The 18259-nt window shown below is 46.8% G+C and overlaps 1 protein-coding gene across 1 annotated transcript in view; it reads left to right on the top strand.

Moving 5' to 3' along the window:
* LOC307090513 (protein sidekick-2-like) overlaps positions 1 to 18259 on the top strand; it is a 281140-nt gene that overhangs the window by 200037 nt on the left and 62844 nt on the right. The window contains 5 exon segments of the mRNA XM_079757197.1: positions 7441 to 7574; positions 11058 to 11169; positions 12087 to 12277; positions 15556 to 15639; positions 17110 to 17304. Of these exon segments, the coding sequence (XP_079613323.1) occupies positions 7441 to 7574; positions 11058 to 11169; positions 12087 to 12277; positions 15556 to 15639; positions 17110 to 17304 (716 nt within the window).

Below are 18259 nucleotides of genomic sequence, written 5' to 3'. Positions count from 1 at the left end.
AAAAGGTTGGTTGCTGTGGAATACTGTTTACAGAGCAGGCCAAGAGAGATTTCAATGCTATTTATCTTTAATGCAATCAATACATTTAGCGGGCGATGTGTGCTTGTGCCGACACCGAGTTCACAGGATTAACTACTGATTTATAGTTGTTTATGCGTCGAGGCATAAGACTTCAAAGTTTGCGAAAAAATTGTGGCATTTCCTCAATTACAATGCTTTATTAATAACTTGATTTCAGTTCTGATAAAAAAAAAGGCTTGCCAGTTCATCTACTCAGGCTTGCTAAAGCGCTAGAAGAAAGGCCATGTTTCTTTTTCCTTTTTGCCGGTGGCACTTCTCTGAAGAACATTAAAGCGATCCCGTCGCAGCAAACAGAGGCCCAGCCCTGAGCAACAAAATCGTCAGTTCATTCCCCCAGTGAGGAAAGAAGTGCTGTTCTCATGAGCAACACTTCCTTGTCACCTCTCCTCTCTTCTGTCCCTGCCCTCCATCTTGGCTCTCTCCCCCGGGTCTGCTGAGCAGCCCGCCACACAGCAGGCGAGCTGGTCGCTGTTTGAACTCTCTCTCTCTCTCTCTCTCTCTCTCTCTCTCTCTCTCTCTCTCTCTCTCTCTCTCTCTCTCTCTCTCTCTCTCTCTCTCTCTCTCTTTCTCTCTCTCTCTCTCTCCCTCTCTCTCTCTCTCTCTCTCTCTCTCTCTCTCCCTCTCTCTCTCTCTCTCTCTCTCTCTCCCTCTCTCTCTCTCTCTCTTTCTCTCTCTCTCTCCCTCTCTCTCTCTCTCTCCCTCTCTCTCTCTCTCCTCTCTCTCTCTCCCTCTCTCTCTCTCTCCCTCTCTCTCTCCCTCTCTCTCTCTCTCCCTCTCTCTCTCTCTCCCTCTCTCTCTCTTTCTCTCTCTCTCTCTCTCTCTCTCTCTCTCTCTCTCTCTCTCCTCCTCTGGTCACCTATCTATATTCTCTTCTTTCCCTCTGCGTTCGTTTTTTTCTTCATTTCACCCTTTCCTCTTGTCTGCGTGTCTCTGCTATGCGACCGCAGGCTGCGGCCACGGGGGTGACGTTGCCTCCCTCCCCCGCCTTCTCCCGAGAGCCACTTGATCCCAGCGATATCTCTGGTCTCCTGGGTAGAGGGCTGGCGGGGGGGGGGGGGCCCGGCCCGGCCCGGCAGCCCACCACTGCCATTTGTAGGGGGGTAATGAAGGTCTGTAGACTGGCTGGGCGGAGGTTAGGCGCCGCATGGCTCCAGTGGAGGAGAACGAACCTGACAAACTCAATTTCATCACCCCGTGTGTACCACGTACGTGTGTGTGTGTGTGTGTGTGTGTGTGTGTGTGCGTGTGTATCGTGTGTGTGTGTGTGTATACCACGTACGCGTAGTCGCGTACACATGTGTGCGTGTGAGTGTATGTGCCTGTGTGTGTGCGTGTGTGTGTGCCTGTGTGTTTGTGTGTGTGTGTGTGTGTGTGTGTGTGTGTGTGTGTGCGTGCAGTAGTAGGCCCCATAGCTCTTCCAACACTTTGTTTTATAAGACGCTCAACTGTGAACTACAGACTTGTAGCGTAAGCACACAGCTGGTGCTTCAGCAGTAACTTATTGGTAAACGGGCACAAATCACAGTTTATTTACAGATCTCCATCATCGCTGCCAACCCTAATTGCAGATTTCTTGCTATGCCCACATATTTTCGGAATACATATTCAAGCACTTTTGTTAGATTGATTCACTTTTTTTCTGGCAGGCTCTCCCATAATCAAACCACATTACAAATGTGTCTGTTATAATTATAATGTTATAATGTTACCATGGTAACATTATAGTTAGCGTTTAGGTTGTCGTAAGATAAGTATCTAAAATATAATAGACATGTGCCTCTTTCACAAACCGGCCCGAAACTGACATAAAACCGATGGTTCTCTGCCTGCTCCCTATGTGTAATGTATAAATGTTTTGTCCCATTGAGCCCGTGTGTGAATAGAGCAGTTTGTTGTCCTGAGATTTCACAGTGACTAGATCCTGTTCTACATACTCCGGTACTGTAGGTTGCAGTAATTGTGAAGAAGAAAAAGAAGAAGAATTCCACAGCGTGCGTGGATGACATTTCGATTTCGACTGGCGCAATACAGGCGAAGATTATGATTATTCGGCCAAGTCCCAAATTCATGTAGTATTGATATCCAAGCATTAATCCTCATGGATGAGTCAGTAGTCTCGTCTGCAACCTTCAATGTGATGTAAACAAAACAGAGGGAATGCCAAAGCGTACTTGAGTTGTCACACCCTGTCTCCAGCTCACTATACCCAGAGGAAGGCAAGGTGGCAGCTGCCACACACCACCTCGGTGGCATTACCGGGCTCAGACGAAGGCCAGGACCCAGGTAGATGTTGTTAAGGCCATTTTATTAGCACAATGTTACCAGAAGAGTAGGTGTTCGCTGCCGAAATGACAGAGCTCTCCTTCAGTACGCGGGGTGAAGGCTGGTTTATTGTTTGCTCAACGCACAACAGGTATGCAGCCTCACCCGCCCAGACTCTAATCAGTCTGTCTCGGGCCAAGTGAGGCTGCTGAAACACGCAGTCAAACTCACACAATCCAAATAATATGGCTGTTCTAAGATTCCTTCTGTGGTGGTTAAAAAAAAAACATTTTTCTCGTGACCTTTATAGCTTCAAAGATACTTTCCACAAAAATGGACACCTAGTTTTAAGTGCGGATTATACACCGGCATTTTATGTCAAAAAACGTCAATGTCATGCAAAGGGTCACACTGCAGTGGGTGAAGATGGTTATATGAGCAATATCAAATAATGTATTAATTAATAATTAATAATTGAAAGAATGTTTATTGGACTACCTGCATAAAATAGCACTTTCTTTTGAAAAAAAGAATAATTGCAATGTATAGTCAAATCCACGATTTTACTATTAAAAACTGAAGCATAACTGAACATTTTCAACTTGGATCAATCTGTAACTCCAATAATGTACCTCTTCAATTAAATCGTGAATAACACCTCACACCAGAAAGCAGCTAGCTTAAGCAGGCAACTAGCTTAGGTGTGGACAACAGGGTTCATTCAGAGTTTAAAGACGTAGAGGGGGCAGAAATAATATCTTCAGACAAATGAGTCAGAAATATTGGTTCCGGTGTCTTTAGTCCTTTGGTTCATTAATCTGCACATCTCGACAAGCCCACGTGCTAAGCCGCCGTTACAATAACGCAGTGACAGCTGTTGATGACATAGTCTGAGAGACAAGAAAATATCGAGTTCAATTATGAAAACTAAGGGAGAAGTTGTTTAAAGGTCCCATGGCATTAAAATGTCACTTTATGAGGTTTTCTAACATTAATATGAGTTCCCCTAGCCTGCCTATGGTCTCCCAGTAGCTAGAAATTGCGTTAGGTGTAAAACAAGCACTAAATATCCTGCTCTGCCTTTGAAAATTTAAGCTCAGACGCTCCAATTTCGAATTTGACCCCATATGTCGTCATAAGGGGCCAGGTTACCTGCCCTTCTCTGCTCTGCCCGCCCAGAGAATTTGGCCCGCCAATGAGACAATGAGCTACTACTGTTGTACACTTCTTTGTTATTTGGATAACCATTCTGCTGTTGGTGTTATGACGCATGACACCTCAGGTTCTCTGACGTCTCTTGTATTTCCACACCGAGACTCGGAGTGGGGGTTATCTCAGCCATGGTTGAGAAGGAATTGGGGGAAAGGAACTTTGGCTTTGAGTCCCTGAAGTATATGAACTGCAACATGGAGGAGAAAGTGATTCTTGCCCGCGATTCTCTCCCGTTGGAGCCCTGCTGCCCGCTCTAGAGACGGTGCTGCCTCGGCAGCGGACACTGGGGCTCCGGCGGGAGACAATTGCGGTCAACAATCGCGGGCAACAATCCCTTTCTCCTCCATGTCGTGGTTCAGTCTACTTCAGATTGATGTGGAAGTGGAAATACCAGAGACGTCGGAGAACGTCTGGAGGCGCACACAGCTTTTGGCCTCGATAATATATATTATATGATATAGATATCTATGTATAATATGATATTATTTAGATATAGAGCTCCAGGAGCACCAGGAGTGTTCTAGAATATTTACAGAACACGGTTAAAAGCTGTGTGCACCTCGCCATTGTGATACATCCACTGTAAACACGGGCGCATGGTACCGTGGCCGCAAGCTGCTCAGGGCCACACCCCCACCCTCCACCTTGACCCGCCTCTAAAAATAAATTTGTAGAAAGCTCATTGAGGGACTAGCTCATAGTGGCTGTAATTGTGCACCAAGGCTGAATTTCTCGAACGTCTTCAAATACTGAATTAAGGGACCACTAACACCTATACGTATATATAAGCATCCATAAAGTAGCATGCCATGGGACCTTTAAAGAAGTGTACAAACTTTCTTAGAAATCACATTAAGAGATAAATGGAGACTCAGCATCCTCGTTCTCAGTTATCAAGTCCATCTATCTGCGTTGTCCCTTGATATACTGAGATGGAGGATAATTAGCCTAATTTAACATTTTCGCTGCGCATTTGGTTTTGAACGCCCCTAGCTTGTGTTTGAGGAAGATTAATCAGTGGATAAGAGTTTAGATGGACTGTACATGGCTCATAGTGGAAACGTAACTTTTGGCTCACCACTGAACCAAGCTTCATTAGAAGTTCAGCAAGAGGAACAAGTAGGGGGTGTTATTGAAGTCCATGAGTAATGGTAAACTGTGTGTAATGCGTGTGCGTGTGAAGAGTCTGCATCTTTTCATACCACTGAAAACCAGAGATGAATCTAGATGGTCAGCGAGTCATTTTAGTAGATCCTGGGCATCGTTAGCTTAGCATTTATCTCAAAGTTTAGCCACAACTGTCGTTGGTCTATCAGAAGGGGCGAGAGCTCAAGAAGTTGAACCCAGTTGAACTCTGCTCTCTCCTTTTGAAAAAAAAAAAAAAAAAAAAGTGAGAAAATCTCCCCGGAATCACCTGGATTTCATTTAGTGGCTCCAACACTCCGTGCCCCGGCCAGGCGTCCCTGAGAGAGATCCATAATTCATGGCCGGGCGTCCCGGATGTCAACGTGTCGGCGAGCTAGTATTAAATATTTACAGCAGATCATAAGCCACAGCCATTGAGGCCTGCCAGCCCCCTTCAGAAGAACTGTTTTCTGCCAGTGCCTTGCAGGAAGAATCCCAAATGAGCCCCCATCCCAGGCCTGCCTCAGACATATTTGAAAATCAATCAGTCCGAGGATCGGCGACCCAGTAAGTCAACGTCGGCGCTCACAGCAAGAGGAAGCCGGGCTGGGCTGATGTACTGACCTTTTTGGTTAGCCACGATGCTAGTGTCGGGCTAACGTATTCAAGGGAAAAGTGAATGTGTTGACTTCACGTGTCAATGCCTCGGCATGACTCCACCATTGATAGATCAAACATTGTGGGTTTTTTATTTATATATTTGTATTTCATTCCATTCAAGTGGGTTTCGGGGGATGCTATTTTTTGATTTTGCCGGATAAAGTTTAGGGCTGTCGATCGAGGGAGGTCATTGACATTGATTAAATGAAAAGTCAAAAAGACACTCAGGCCGAGATAGCGCTGAGAGTGCGGCAGCAATTGATTTGTTAAACTGAGCGCTGCGCCGCATTTCATCTCCAGAGCGAGCCGTTTTGCGTCAGCACTCGGGGCCTCGCTGTAGGCAGACTCTTTCACTCTCTAAAGGCTTGGAAGAAGCACGTTTTTTCTTGTGAGTGCATCAGTTTTTATGATGCACAAGTATAAAAATGTTTTTTTTCATTTTTCAGATTTCTCTTTTCTCGTTTGAATAACTTGTTTTCTCCGAATGAAATAAATGTATAAATGTTAAGAACTTCAGGATGTGTTTTCACTGCGTGTAAACAGCTGTTTGTCACACTCTATTTTATTATTTTATTTATATATATATATATATATATATATATATATATAAATATACTATATATATGATTACATTTTGCTCCCTTCATTCAAAGAAGGTTGTTTCCACACGGAGCACTTGTAACATTGTCCGTTTCAGGACAGAATACTAAATAGCACTTCCATGGGACTACATCAGCATGCAGTATCTGCAACAGAGAAGAAGATAATGGTGTGTGTGTGTGTGTGTGTGGGGGGGGGGGGGGGGGGGGTGTACAATAAGATTGAATAAAGATAAAGAATAAAGAAAGAAACAAAGCTACAAAGAAAGAAATTATGCAAGAAGGAAGGGGAGAAGCAGAGGGAACGTGTGGGCGCGGAGCTCCTTGGAGAATCAGCCATCTTCCTCCTGGGATTGTCAAAGAGCCACCTGATAATAAGAAACCACATTGATTGTCCGGCGGCTCTGATAGGCCGACGGGAGAAGACAGAGAGGACCGGTCACCAAGGAGACGAGAAGGAGTGAGATTTGAGGGAAAGACTTAATGGAGACGTATCAGGGATTGATCTGCCTGGCCCACACGCACGCACGCGCGCAAGCACACACACACACACACACACACACACACACACACACACACACACACACACACACACACGTGCTGAGCAAATGGATTCCGGCCATCTCTCTGCTTTTTTTCGCCACATTTCAGCAAGCGACGACATTTTTTCCCAACGATATTCTTTTATTGTTCCAGACTGGCCCCTTGACAAAACACATTAGAGCGCGTCCGCCCCTCAATAGGCTGGGGATACAAGCGAGCTGTTAACGTTTATGGTTGTCAACCTGGACGTCTATATCGGTGGACTGCCCCGCCACAGGGAGGAGCGGGATAGAGCAGCGTTGTCAACATTCTTAGCACATTAACAAAAAAGATCAAGCCCGTTTGCTCAAACATGGTAAATCAATACACCGTCACTTGAATTGCACAATTACTGCCTGAAAATATCTAATGCCTTCAGCTCGGCCAGGAGAGCGAGTCGATGGCAGAGCATTACAACGTTGACTTGTTTTGTTGTGATTAGAGCGGCTCTACACATGAAAACACGTACTACATAGAGACCGGGGAGGGGGAGAACAGTGAAGGTTTTCTTTAAACACATTTTATTTCATGTGGAACATGGAGGCACTGCTTTTGTATTGATTGCTTAAAGGGTGTTTGCGTTTGAATCGTGCAACTGGACTTCCAAAGACTTACAAATATGGGTTTTTGAATTCATGTACCGTGTGCTGTAATCTGACACCATACTTAACTTAAAGTGTGTATGTCCTGTGTATCCACTCTGCGCCTATGTGAATTAATAAGAACGACATTGTGCACTATGCTTCCTATGCCCATTACATTTCATTTTGAATGCTTCTTCTCTTACTTTCTCTCTGATTTCCCTTGACTCACTGACCTCTGCAAACGTCGATAAAACGAAACCAAATAGCATGAAAAACGCCCGTCTATATGTGAAGAGGAAACCTGAGTGTGCGTTCCCGTGTCCTCCTGTCCCCAGCGCCATCACACTGGAGAACACGCTGGTCATCCTGTCCACCGTGGCGCCCGACGCCGGGCGCTACTACGTCCAGGCGGTCAACGACAAGAACGGCGAGAACAAGACCAGCCAGCCCATCACCTTGTCCGTGGAGAGTGAGTAGCGCAGATGCACCACACATGGGAATTAATAAAGAAACATACACGCTATGGCTATTGTGTATGGTCATGGTTATGGCTATGGTCGCTGTTGTGTATAGGTTGGATTAGGTCACAGCTAATCATGATTTGATCTGGGTAACTTTGTTAAAGCGAATTGGTTTGGTTTGTGTTGCTGGGGAGATTTTTTAAGGCCATGATCCGTGTTAAGTGCATGGATTATGCACGACGTCTCGGCTGGAATATCAACAAACTAGTCTGCTTTTGCAAGGAAATCATTAACCAGTAAAATCATTCAATTATATATGTGCAATACAGACAGACAGACATAGGGGCAATGCCAGCGATGAGCTCGTTTTCAATAGTTATCAATAATATCATGAACTGCTCCCACTTTGAACTAAGAGACTCTATTACTCTATTATACAATTGGAAATTGCAGCTGGCAAAGTAGTTCAGCAGAGTGAATTACGACTGCAAACTAAACAGAGTCAATATTGTGCAATGCTCAATAGGGGTATTAGTGTGAAATTGACTGAGAAAAAGCACAGGTACCGGCTCAAATATTCGAGGCCCCGTTGATAATGCTAGACCTGAAGCAATAGCACACACACACACACACACACACATCCATACACACACACACACACACCAAAACACCTACACCCATACACACACACCCATACACATCACACACACTAACACATACACAAATGCATGTATACAGTTCATATATAAATGCAGCCGCACACGTCCCTTAGGTAAATTAGCATTGTGCACCCATATCTAACACACACACTCAGGGACCGATGCCGTGAATTAATCAGCTTGTTCGGCAAACAAACACACACACACACACACACACACACACACAGTGAGCGGCCCGTTTATGCCCGTGCGTCGCTGCCTCCTAGTAGTCTAATCGTATGCATTCACTCCATGCGCCCCGTGTGTGTGGATGTTTATGTAAAGGAGCGAGCGCCGCTCCCCGCCCCACCAGACACAACCGAGGGGCCCGCGACCAGGGCCTTAGAGGTGGGGGACAGATAAAGAGGCATCACCACGACGGGGGGAGGAGAATAGGAAATGAGAGAATATGAAGAACACTCTGCAATGGGCTTTTACCTTCGCAGTGAAGCGACATTTAAATGTATAAAGGGTTTGAATGGATTGGATTAAAAATACAAAATAATACACTTCCTGCCAGGATACAGAAGGCTGTTCCTATTCTAGTGTATTTGTGTATTTGTTGTGTCGGATTTCTTTCCCCTCAATTCCCCTGTCTTGCAGAGTGACTTTTCCCACTGCATGGCAGTTTGTTTTTGAGTATGCATGCATATGTTATGCAGAGCGATATAGGATTGTTTTTCAGTCGGTGCAAGGTAGAATTTAGCCTCTTTTGTATTGTGAGTGTTATGTATGTGGGTGTTTTTGTGTGTGTGTGTGTGTATGTAGGTACGTGTGTATAAATGTGTGAACATGATTTTTTTTTAGTTTGTGTGTATATCTGTGTGAACATGCAGGTGTTTGTACTTGATTGTGTGTGTGTGTGAGCATGCATTTTTTTTGTACTTATGTGTGTATCTGCATGTGTGTGTGGGTCTGTGTTTGTGTATGTGTCAATGAAGTTTATAGTACAGTGTATAGCTGTGTGAACATGCATGTTTTTGCACTTGTGTGTGCGTGTGTCTGTGTGCTTGTACGTGTGTTTCTTGTTGCCTCCTTGCATGCATGTGCACGTGTGTCTGCATGGCGTGTCCAAAGGTCCAGAATTACCCAGATAGAGCCATGACAGCCTTTCAAAGCCCTTCCTCTGACACACGCAAGCCGTGCACGCTCCTGGGGGGATGTGTGCACCCTCCTCCCGGACAGGGGTGGGGGATTGATGGATCAATGTGTGTTTATCAGAGACGTGATGCCTCTCAAGCCGCCTTCGTACCTGCCATAGGCTGTTCCCGTGGCGACAGCAGCCGCGCACCCCATTCACACACACACAGGCACACACTTGTGCCTACGCACACACTCGTTACGCGCACACAGGTATCCCGGCCGGTGTGTTTTCCATTTCTCATACCGTTCCGCATGACACAGTGCACATCTTATTGCGGGGAACCGGAGCTGTCCTGTTGCGTTCAGCTCGGTTCCTGAGCAGGTGGTCGCCGTAAGCAACCGTCGTTTTTCCAATTTCATTGGAATCCACTCCACTACTGTTGAGAATTAAAACAACTAGTGCGGTGCCCGTTTGAAAACCCTGCCGGTTTCGGAACGGGCAGATTGCTTCACTTCATTGGGGTCCTCAGCAATACACCCGCCAATTCTGAAGTCGATCGGATGAACGGTTGTCGAGAACAGACAGACGGACCGACTGAAGACAGCGAATCCTCTAATTAGTTAGATTAGATGTCGCTAAAAGAAAGTAGGATGCAAAGTACACCCTGTACTCTTTTGAGTGTAGTGCTTTTCAAACTGTGCAATATTATTTATTTTTGTAATACAGAATAATCATTTCTTGTTCTAGATACGGTAAGATGAGTGTATTGCTAATTATACAGCTTATGTATTAGATGTGGTGCGTCCTGGGCAATGTCTGAAATACCCAATGTGAATCGCCGTAGCGCTGCCGGCAGAACAAAGGTAACAGGTCTAAACTGAATTAATGATCTCATATTGGAGAGGTCCTCATCCGCTGATCTTTTATACACTTGTATTTAGTTTCCATTTTTCGGTCCAGACCTCTGGGAACTCATTGCTGGCTACGGGCATGCCCCTAGTTACGATTATTTGGCCTTTTTGGATCCTAAATTATCTTAATAATGACTTTTGTTCTCTTTTTGCCATTTTTGCAGCAAACTACTGAATCCGTATAAGTAATTATTTCCAGAATGGAAGGGCTCCAGAGCCCAAGTCCGCTGCGCAGTTTATACCGACGTTGGGTTCTGTGATGTTGGCTTGTTTTGTAAGGCAACTAGGAAGCACTGAAGACAGCAATGTAGATCTGTGTTAAGAAGGGCAGAAGAAGATTGTGGGAAGACGGTGTATGGTGATGGTCATCGATCACAGTTAACATTGTTATCTTTACTCTTCTTGCTGTCATTTTTAGAAAATACTACGACACCACAGAGGCTCTTCGCCATTTTATGAATTTCTTCTTCTGCCTGTCTTTAACGATTTTTCCAGATGCCCCCAAAATCATGCAGTTGAGGCTTTCAGGGGGTCTCAAGTGTCAATCAGTGGGGCTCGGCGCTCCAAAAGCCCCCCCCCCCCCGTATTTCCCACACTGGTTTTGGGACAAAATGACATGGCATTGAGTTAAAGTTCAATTATATGCTGAACCCAGTACATGTCTGTGGATGAATTAAATGACTTGTTTGTGTGTGTGTGTGTGTGTGTGTGTGTGTGTGTGTGTGTGTGTGTGTGTGTGTGTGTGTGTGTGTGTGTGTGTGTGTGTGTGTGTGTGTGTGCGTGCTTGTGTGTGTTTAGATGTGGGTGGTCCAGCAGACCCAATTGCCCCCACCATCATCATCCCTCCCAGGAACACCAGCGTGGTCACCGGGACCTCGGAGGTCACCATGGAGTGTGTGGCCAACGCCAGGTAAGCACCCATGCTCCACCTGAACCCTGTGGTACCCAAACGCTGTGTTACCCTACTTCTGTTGCCCCCTACCGTACCCTAGCTGTACCCTACCCCACCCTTACCCTACCCCACCCGTACCCTACCCCACCTGTCCCCTACCCCACCCTTACCCTACCCCACCTGTCCCCTACCCCACCCTTACCCTACCCCACCTGTCCCCTACCCCACCTGTCCCCTACCCCACCTGTCCCCTAACCTACCTGTCCCTTACCCCACCTGTACTGGGACAGCTCTATCCCACCCCCTCACCAAACAACACCATTTACATCATACGACCTAGTTCATATCTCATGCCGTGGGTTTCCATGTGCTTTCTCTAGTAACGGAAGGGGAAATAAAAACTCCCTCTGCCTTTGGTTCCACTTGAGTGTTTTCCCAGCCTGTGGGACGACATTTCAGTGGCTTTTTTTCCTCAACCGAAAAGTAGAGCATTAAATGTGTTTATTTATTCAATTCGCATAATATGTATCCACACCTCTCCTCCTCCAAAAAGAAGAACAGCAAACACCATGAATACCTAGGAAAACCGGCTCACTTTTGGCATGAATACTTGCAACAACACCCGTACATGAATTTGCATGTATTAGGGTTCTAATGGTTTCTGAGACATATTTTTATCCTATTTGGTTCAGAGGTGTCACTGCTGTTTTTACATGCATTGTATTTTAGGTGATTATACGATTTATCAACTCGATTATTATCTGTTAAGCAGTTTGAACCTTCTGATATCAATAGTGCTGTAAAAACAATGTATTATTAATTATATTACCCAACACTGGCGGCCGAAGTGGGATTCGAACACCCAACCCTCGGAACACTAACACCCATGCTCCTCCGGCATGTGTCTCACTGTTTCCCCCTCTATCACCTCACAGGCCGCTCATCAAACTGGGCATCTCGTGGCGGAGGAACGGCGTACTGGTGACCTCGGGCCTGAGCGACTACAACCGGCGTCTGACGGTGCTGAGCCCGGTGGCGAGCGACGCAGGATTCTACGAGTGCGAGGCCACGCTGAGGAGCAGCAGCGTGCCCTCTGTCAGCTCCGGCGCCTTCCTGCACGTGCTCGGTAGGGAGGGAGGGCCGTGGGGGGCGCCGTCACTGAGAGATGAGGGCAGGGTCATTGGAAGAGGGGGGCGTGGTCACTGAGAGATGGGGGCAGGGTCATTGGAAGAGGGGGCGTGGTCACTGAGAGATGGGGGCAGGGTCATTGGAAGAGGGGGGCGTGGTCACAGAGAGAGGGGGCAGGGTCATTGGAAGAGGGGGGCGTGGTCACTGAGAGATGGGGGCAGGGTCATTGGAAGAGGGGGGCGTGGTCACTGAGAGATGGGGGCAGGGTCATTGGAAGAGGGGGGCGTGGTCACAGAGAGAGGGGGCAGGGTCATTGAGAGAGGGGGGCGTGGTCACAGAGAGAGGGGGCAGGGTCATTGGAAGAGGGGGGCGTGGTCACTGAGAGATGGGGCAGGGTCATTGGAAGAGGGGGGCGTGGTCACAGAGAGAGGGGGCAGGGTCATTGGAAGAGGGGGGCGTGGTCACTGAGAGATTGGGGCAGGGTCATTGGAAGAGGGGGGCGTGGTCACTGAGAGATGGGGGCAGGGTCATTGGAAGAGGGGGGCGTGGTCACAGAGAGAGGGGGCAGGGTCATTGAGAGAGGGGGGCGATGTCACAGAGAGAGGGGGCAGGGTCATTGAGAGAGGGGGGCGTGGTCACAGAGAGAGGGGGCAGGGTCATTGGAAGAGGGGGGCGTGGTCACTGAGAGATGGGGCAGGGTCATTGGAAGAGGGGGGCGTGGTCACAGAGAGAGGGGGCAGGGTCATTGGAAGAGGGGGGCGTGGTCACTGAGAGATTGGGGCAGGGTCATTGGAAGAGGGGGGCGTGGTCACTGAGAGATTGGGGCAGGGTCATTGGAAGAGGGGGGCGTGGTCACAGAGAGATGTGGCAGGGTCATTGAGAGAGGGGGGCGATGTCACAGAGAGATGTGGCAGGGTCATTGAGAGAGGGGGGCGTGGTCACTGAGAGATTGGGGCAGGGTCATTGGAAGAGGGGGGCGTGGTCACAGAGAGATGTGGCAGGGTCATTGAGAGAGGGGGGCGATGTCACAGAGAGATGTGGCAGGGTCATTGAGAGAGGGGGTTGGGTCATTGAGATATAGGGCGTGTTCATCAATAGAGGGGTGGGGCCTTTCAGAGAGGGGGTGGGGTCATTTAGATCGGGGCGTGGCCATTGAGGTCAGGGGCGGGGTCATTGGTGATAGGGGGATTTGGTCAGTGAGACTAGGCGAGGCCGATGAGAGTGGGAGTGTGGTTGGTGGGAGTGGGTGCTGTTTATCGAGAGAAGGCATGGCCCATTTGAGGGGGGGTGGTCGGTGAGAAGAGGCATGGTCATTGTGCGATAGGGCATGGAAAATGAGAAGGGCGTGGTCATTTTGAGATTGGGTGTGGTCAAATGACAGGTGCCAGGGTGCCTTTATACACCTGCCATTTTTTTTTTACCATTTACATTTACATTGAGGGCATTTAGCAGAAGCTTTTATCCAAAGCGTCTTCAATAAGTACATTTGTCAGAAGAAAGAAAAACAATGTATCGCTGCTGGTACAGTACAGATATTCATTGAGCAAATGCCAAGCACTTACAATCGCTAGGTTAACCCATCCTCCGTATACACAATGCACTATCGACAGTACTATTTTTAAGTGCCAGGGGGTACATCATACAATAAGTCTGTATATTAAGTGCCAGGACGTGCAACATACAACATACATAGCTGTTCCTTAATGACATTTATCTGAAATCACTTCCTGTCTGGTTGGATACATGTGCCAATTCACTAAACAGTCACGTAGGATTGCGTCACGGCTAACACTTACACAATCTCTGTGACGGATCGCGCTTTGACGGATAGAAAAGTGATGCATGATAGTCCTGCCATCTGTCAGAAGCTGTAGATCATTTTAACTCAATGATTTCACCATCAACATGTCACGTCCTTTATGCCAGCAAAAGGAGCGCATGACATTAACATGACATGAATAGACGTACAGACGTATACTTCGGAATACATTGAACCAGAGGTGCTTGCAATTAACATTCTCTTGGGTCTTTTGAGTAGAAAGTGCATCTGTTGTGTGTTTTCCTTTGACTTCCTTCCACAGATTACCTTTAATTATGCCACCATTTAAAAAACAGAGCAGAGTTGTTTTCATTTGCAGTGAAATACCGGGGGGGGGGGGGGGAAACGTAGTTCACAGGAACACAGACTTGACTCAGGCAGCCCCAAAACTTTTGTGGAGCGTCATCAAAGTGCACTCATTGGAGCACCCAGATGGCATCACTTTGCACTGAACAATATATGACGACCAAAATAAAAATTTGACACAGCATTCGGGCGGCGCTGTGAAATCGCCCAGCCGCTGGCTCCTCGGGGTGAGGCTGCTGAACTGTAGCAATGATGTGCGCAAATTGAATATCTTGTTGGCAATCACACGAAGCCAACTTGGGATCTGCTACTGTGATATATGCAACCTTTAATGTATATCTGTAATATATCAGTGGCTAAGTATTTGCGGCAATCCCAGACCTCGCAGACTAATGTGGAAAAAGAAGATAGGAAAACACTCTGATGAATCGTTTCACGGCTAAGAGGCATTTTCATTACGTTGTTGGGCACTGTGATGTGTACTACGGTGGAAGTCATATCCGCGGATGTGAGGCAAAGGGAGGAGAAGGAAAAGGGAAGGTTGTCATTGACTGGAAATCCAAAGGGAGAGGAAGTGAGGGAAAAGTTGAATAGGATTGCTTCGGTCACTTTTATTTTATGTGGCTGAAAGTCTTTGAAGTTTTCAAAGGGACGAATGTGTTTCAAACACCAGGTGTTCTCACATGCGTCTTTGATGAGAGCCTGCTCAGACATAGTCGCTGACCTCGAGGGCTTCGCCGTCAAAGGCAAACAGTTTGTCGCCGTTTACAAATGAACGGCGGTGTGGGGGGACGAAACGCAACGTGTGTATCAAGGCAGCAACTGCGCCTCTTTGTGTTCAGTCCCACGTTTGGGACGTCACTTCGATTGCCGAACACGAGAAAAATGGGTCACTTCCACCTCTTCGCGTCAGAAAAACAAAAAGCTCTCCTATCACTCTCCCGAATAATCCCCTCCCATGCCAATTTCCTTTTCGCATTATCCACCGGCTGATGTTATCGTCAGTGTACAAATAGGCCTTTTTGTATCCATACAAAGCGTATTAGAGTGCCCATCGATCGCATCATCGTGTTACTGTAATCCTGTTACTGATATGACGCTGCCCGTCTCTTCCTGCCCGTTCCCTCCGCGGCCCCGTCTCCACCAATCAGAGCCTCCGCAGTTTGTGAAGGAGCCGGAGAGACACATCACCGCCGAGATGGAGAAAGTGGTTGACATCCCCTGCCAAGCTCGAGGTAAGGCCTGCGTTGTGTGAGTTTGTACGTACATGTGTGTGTGTGCATGTGTGTGTGTGTGTGTGTGTGTGTGTAGGTGTGTGTGTGTGTGTCTGTGTGTGTCAGTGAGTGTGTATGTGTGCGTTTTGTGTGTGTTTGTGTATATGTGTGTGCCTCTGTGTCAGTGACTGTGTCCATGTGCCTGCGTGTGTGTCTGTTTGTGTGTGCGGGTTTGTTTATGGGAGTGTGTGTGTGTCTTCGTCTGTCTGTTTATTTGAGTGAATGTGAGTGTGTCTGTGTGTGTGTGTGTGTGTGTGTGTGTGTGTGTGTGTGTGTGTGTGTGTGTGTGTTTATATAATAGGGGCAGGGTCAATGAGCCGCATTGAGGAGAGTATAGCATTTCCAGAAAATCATTAGGGTAATCCATCCGACATAGTAAGTTGAACAGAGACCAGGTATAATCACTGTGAAAAACACTCTTTAATGTGGAAAGAAGGGGTTGTACATGAACCAAATTTTAATGCAGGACAAAATATTGATTAGAAAATAATGATTAAATCTTCAAACTGGATGTACAGATATTATAAACATATAAATTCTGTATCCATTTCCGGCGCTCAGGCGAGTGGCAGCCTAGCCGGTAACTCTGTCCTTCATTTCCTTTGGGATTAAAGTCTCTTTCCATCTATCTATCTATTATAGATAGATGGCAATATACAGTCTGTACATAGAGACACACAGCCGGTAGACAGACCGGATAGATCATCAAACACCTATTGACACACAGACAGAGAGATGATAGACAGAGAGAGAGAGAGATGAGAGACACACAGAGGGATGACAGATACACAGACAGACACAAAGACACACAGACAGAGAGATGAGAGACACACAGACAGAGAGATGAGAGACACACAGATAGAGAGATGAGAGACACAGATAGACTCACAGACAGAGAGATGAGAGACACACAGACAGAGAGATGAGAGACACAGACAGAGAGATAAGAGAGACACAGACAGAGAGATGAGAGACACACAGACAGAGAGATGAGACACACAGATAGATTCACAGACAGAGAGATGAGAGACACACAGACAGAGAGATGAGAGACACACAGATAGAGATGAGAGACACAGATAGACTCACAGACAGAGAGATGAGAGACACACAGACAGAGAGATGAGAGACACACAGACAGAGAGATGAGACACACAGATAGATTCACAGACAGAGAGATGAGAGACACACAGACAGAGAGATGAGAGACACACAGACAGTGAGATGAGAGACACACAGACAGAGAGATGAGACACACAGATAGACTCACAGACAGAGAGATGAGAGACACACAGACAGTGAGATGAGAGACACACAGATAGAGAGATGAGACACACAGACAGACTCACAGACAGAGATGAGAGACACGTAGACAGAGATAATAAACAGGCACATCGAGAGATGGACACAGCTCTGCTCTGTGTTCTTCAGGAGTGCCGTCTCCAGACATGGTGTGGTACAAGGACGCGGTGCCCATCAGCCCGGTGAAGATGCCCAGGTACCGGGTTCTGGTGGGCGGGAGCCTGCAGGTCAATGGTCTCCTGCCCGACGACACCGGCATGTTCCAGTGCTTCGCCAGGAATCCGGCCGGAGAGGTCCAGACCAACACCTACCTCGCCGTGACCAGTGAGTCCATGTTCGCTTCTTCTTCTTCTTCTTCTTCTTCTTCTTCTTCTTCTTCTTCTTCTTCTTCTTCTTCTTCTTCTTCTTCTTCTTCTTCTTCTTCTTCTTCTTCTTCTTCGTCTTCGTCTTCTTCTCCTACTTATTCTTCTTTAAGTTTAAATGGGGGGTCCTTCCATATTAGCAGGAGAACTCCATCCTTGAGTAAAACAAATGGGAACCCAGTCATGACAGCCACAAACCTTTAGAAGAAACAGACCCATTAGGTTCCATAGGGGCAGGTGAGATGGGCGTGGTCAGACTTGATCCGAACCCACGTCTCGCTCACTCTTGCCAGGGTGAGCAGCCAATGGAAAACCACCACTGTGACAAAACGTTTAGCGCTGAAAATAGTAGACTCATTGTGTCTTATATAATTTACCCCGTTTAACAACCTTATATAATTTGTCAAAAATACCATAGAAATGTTTACCAACCCTTTTGGAGTCCCAAACAGAAACATTTCAACAGGGGGAGGGGGGGGGTGTTTTTGGCACCTCGTTAACACGAGAGACCTGATAGGAGCAGCAATGTGTAAGACACAACACTGAGGCAATACAGGCACGTGACAGGAGAATCGACTCAATTGTAAAACACAACTCTCTGAGAAAATACAGGCATGTGACAGAAGGATGGACCCAATTACCTGCCTTGACTGATCTCAGCGTCATTGCAGTCATCTCTGGATGAAAGTGTCTGCGGGATGACCGAGTATAAATGTCCTTCGGTTTTGCTTTTGAAACAAGCCTGTGGCGTCTCTGCATGAAAGAGCACCACTGCAATTACCTTGTTCTGAGCGAAATGTGTTGTTGTTTTTGTGATGTTTTATGCTTGTTTGAAATAAATCGTGCCTTATTGTGTTTGATATAATCAAGAAAATGTCTATAGTTGCTAATCGACAGAAAACAACATATTTTGGTCA

This window comes from Pollachius pollachius, assembly GCF_949987615.1.
Source record: "Pollachius pollachius genome assembly, chromosome: 19".
NCBI lineage: Eukaryota > Metazoa > Chordata > Actinopteri > Gadiformes > Gadidae > Pollachius > Pollachius pollachius.
This window is presented reverse-complemented; position numbering and strand designations above follow the sequence as displayed.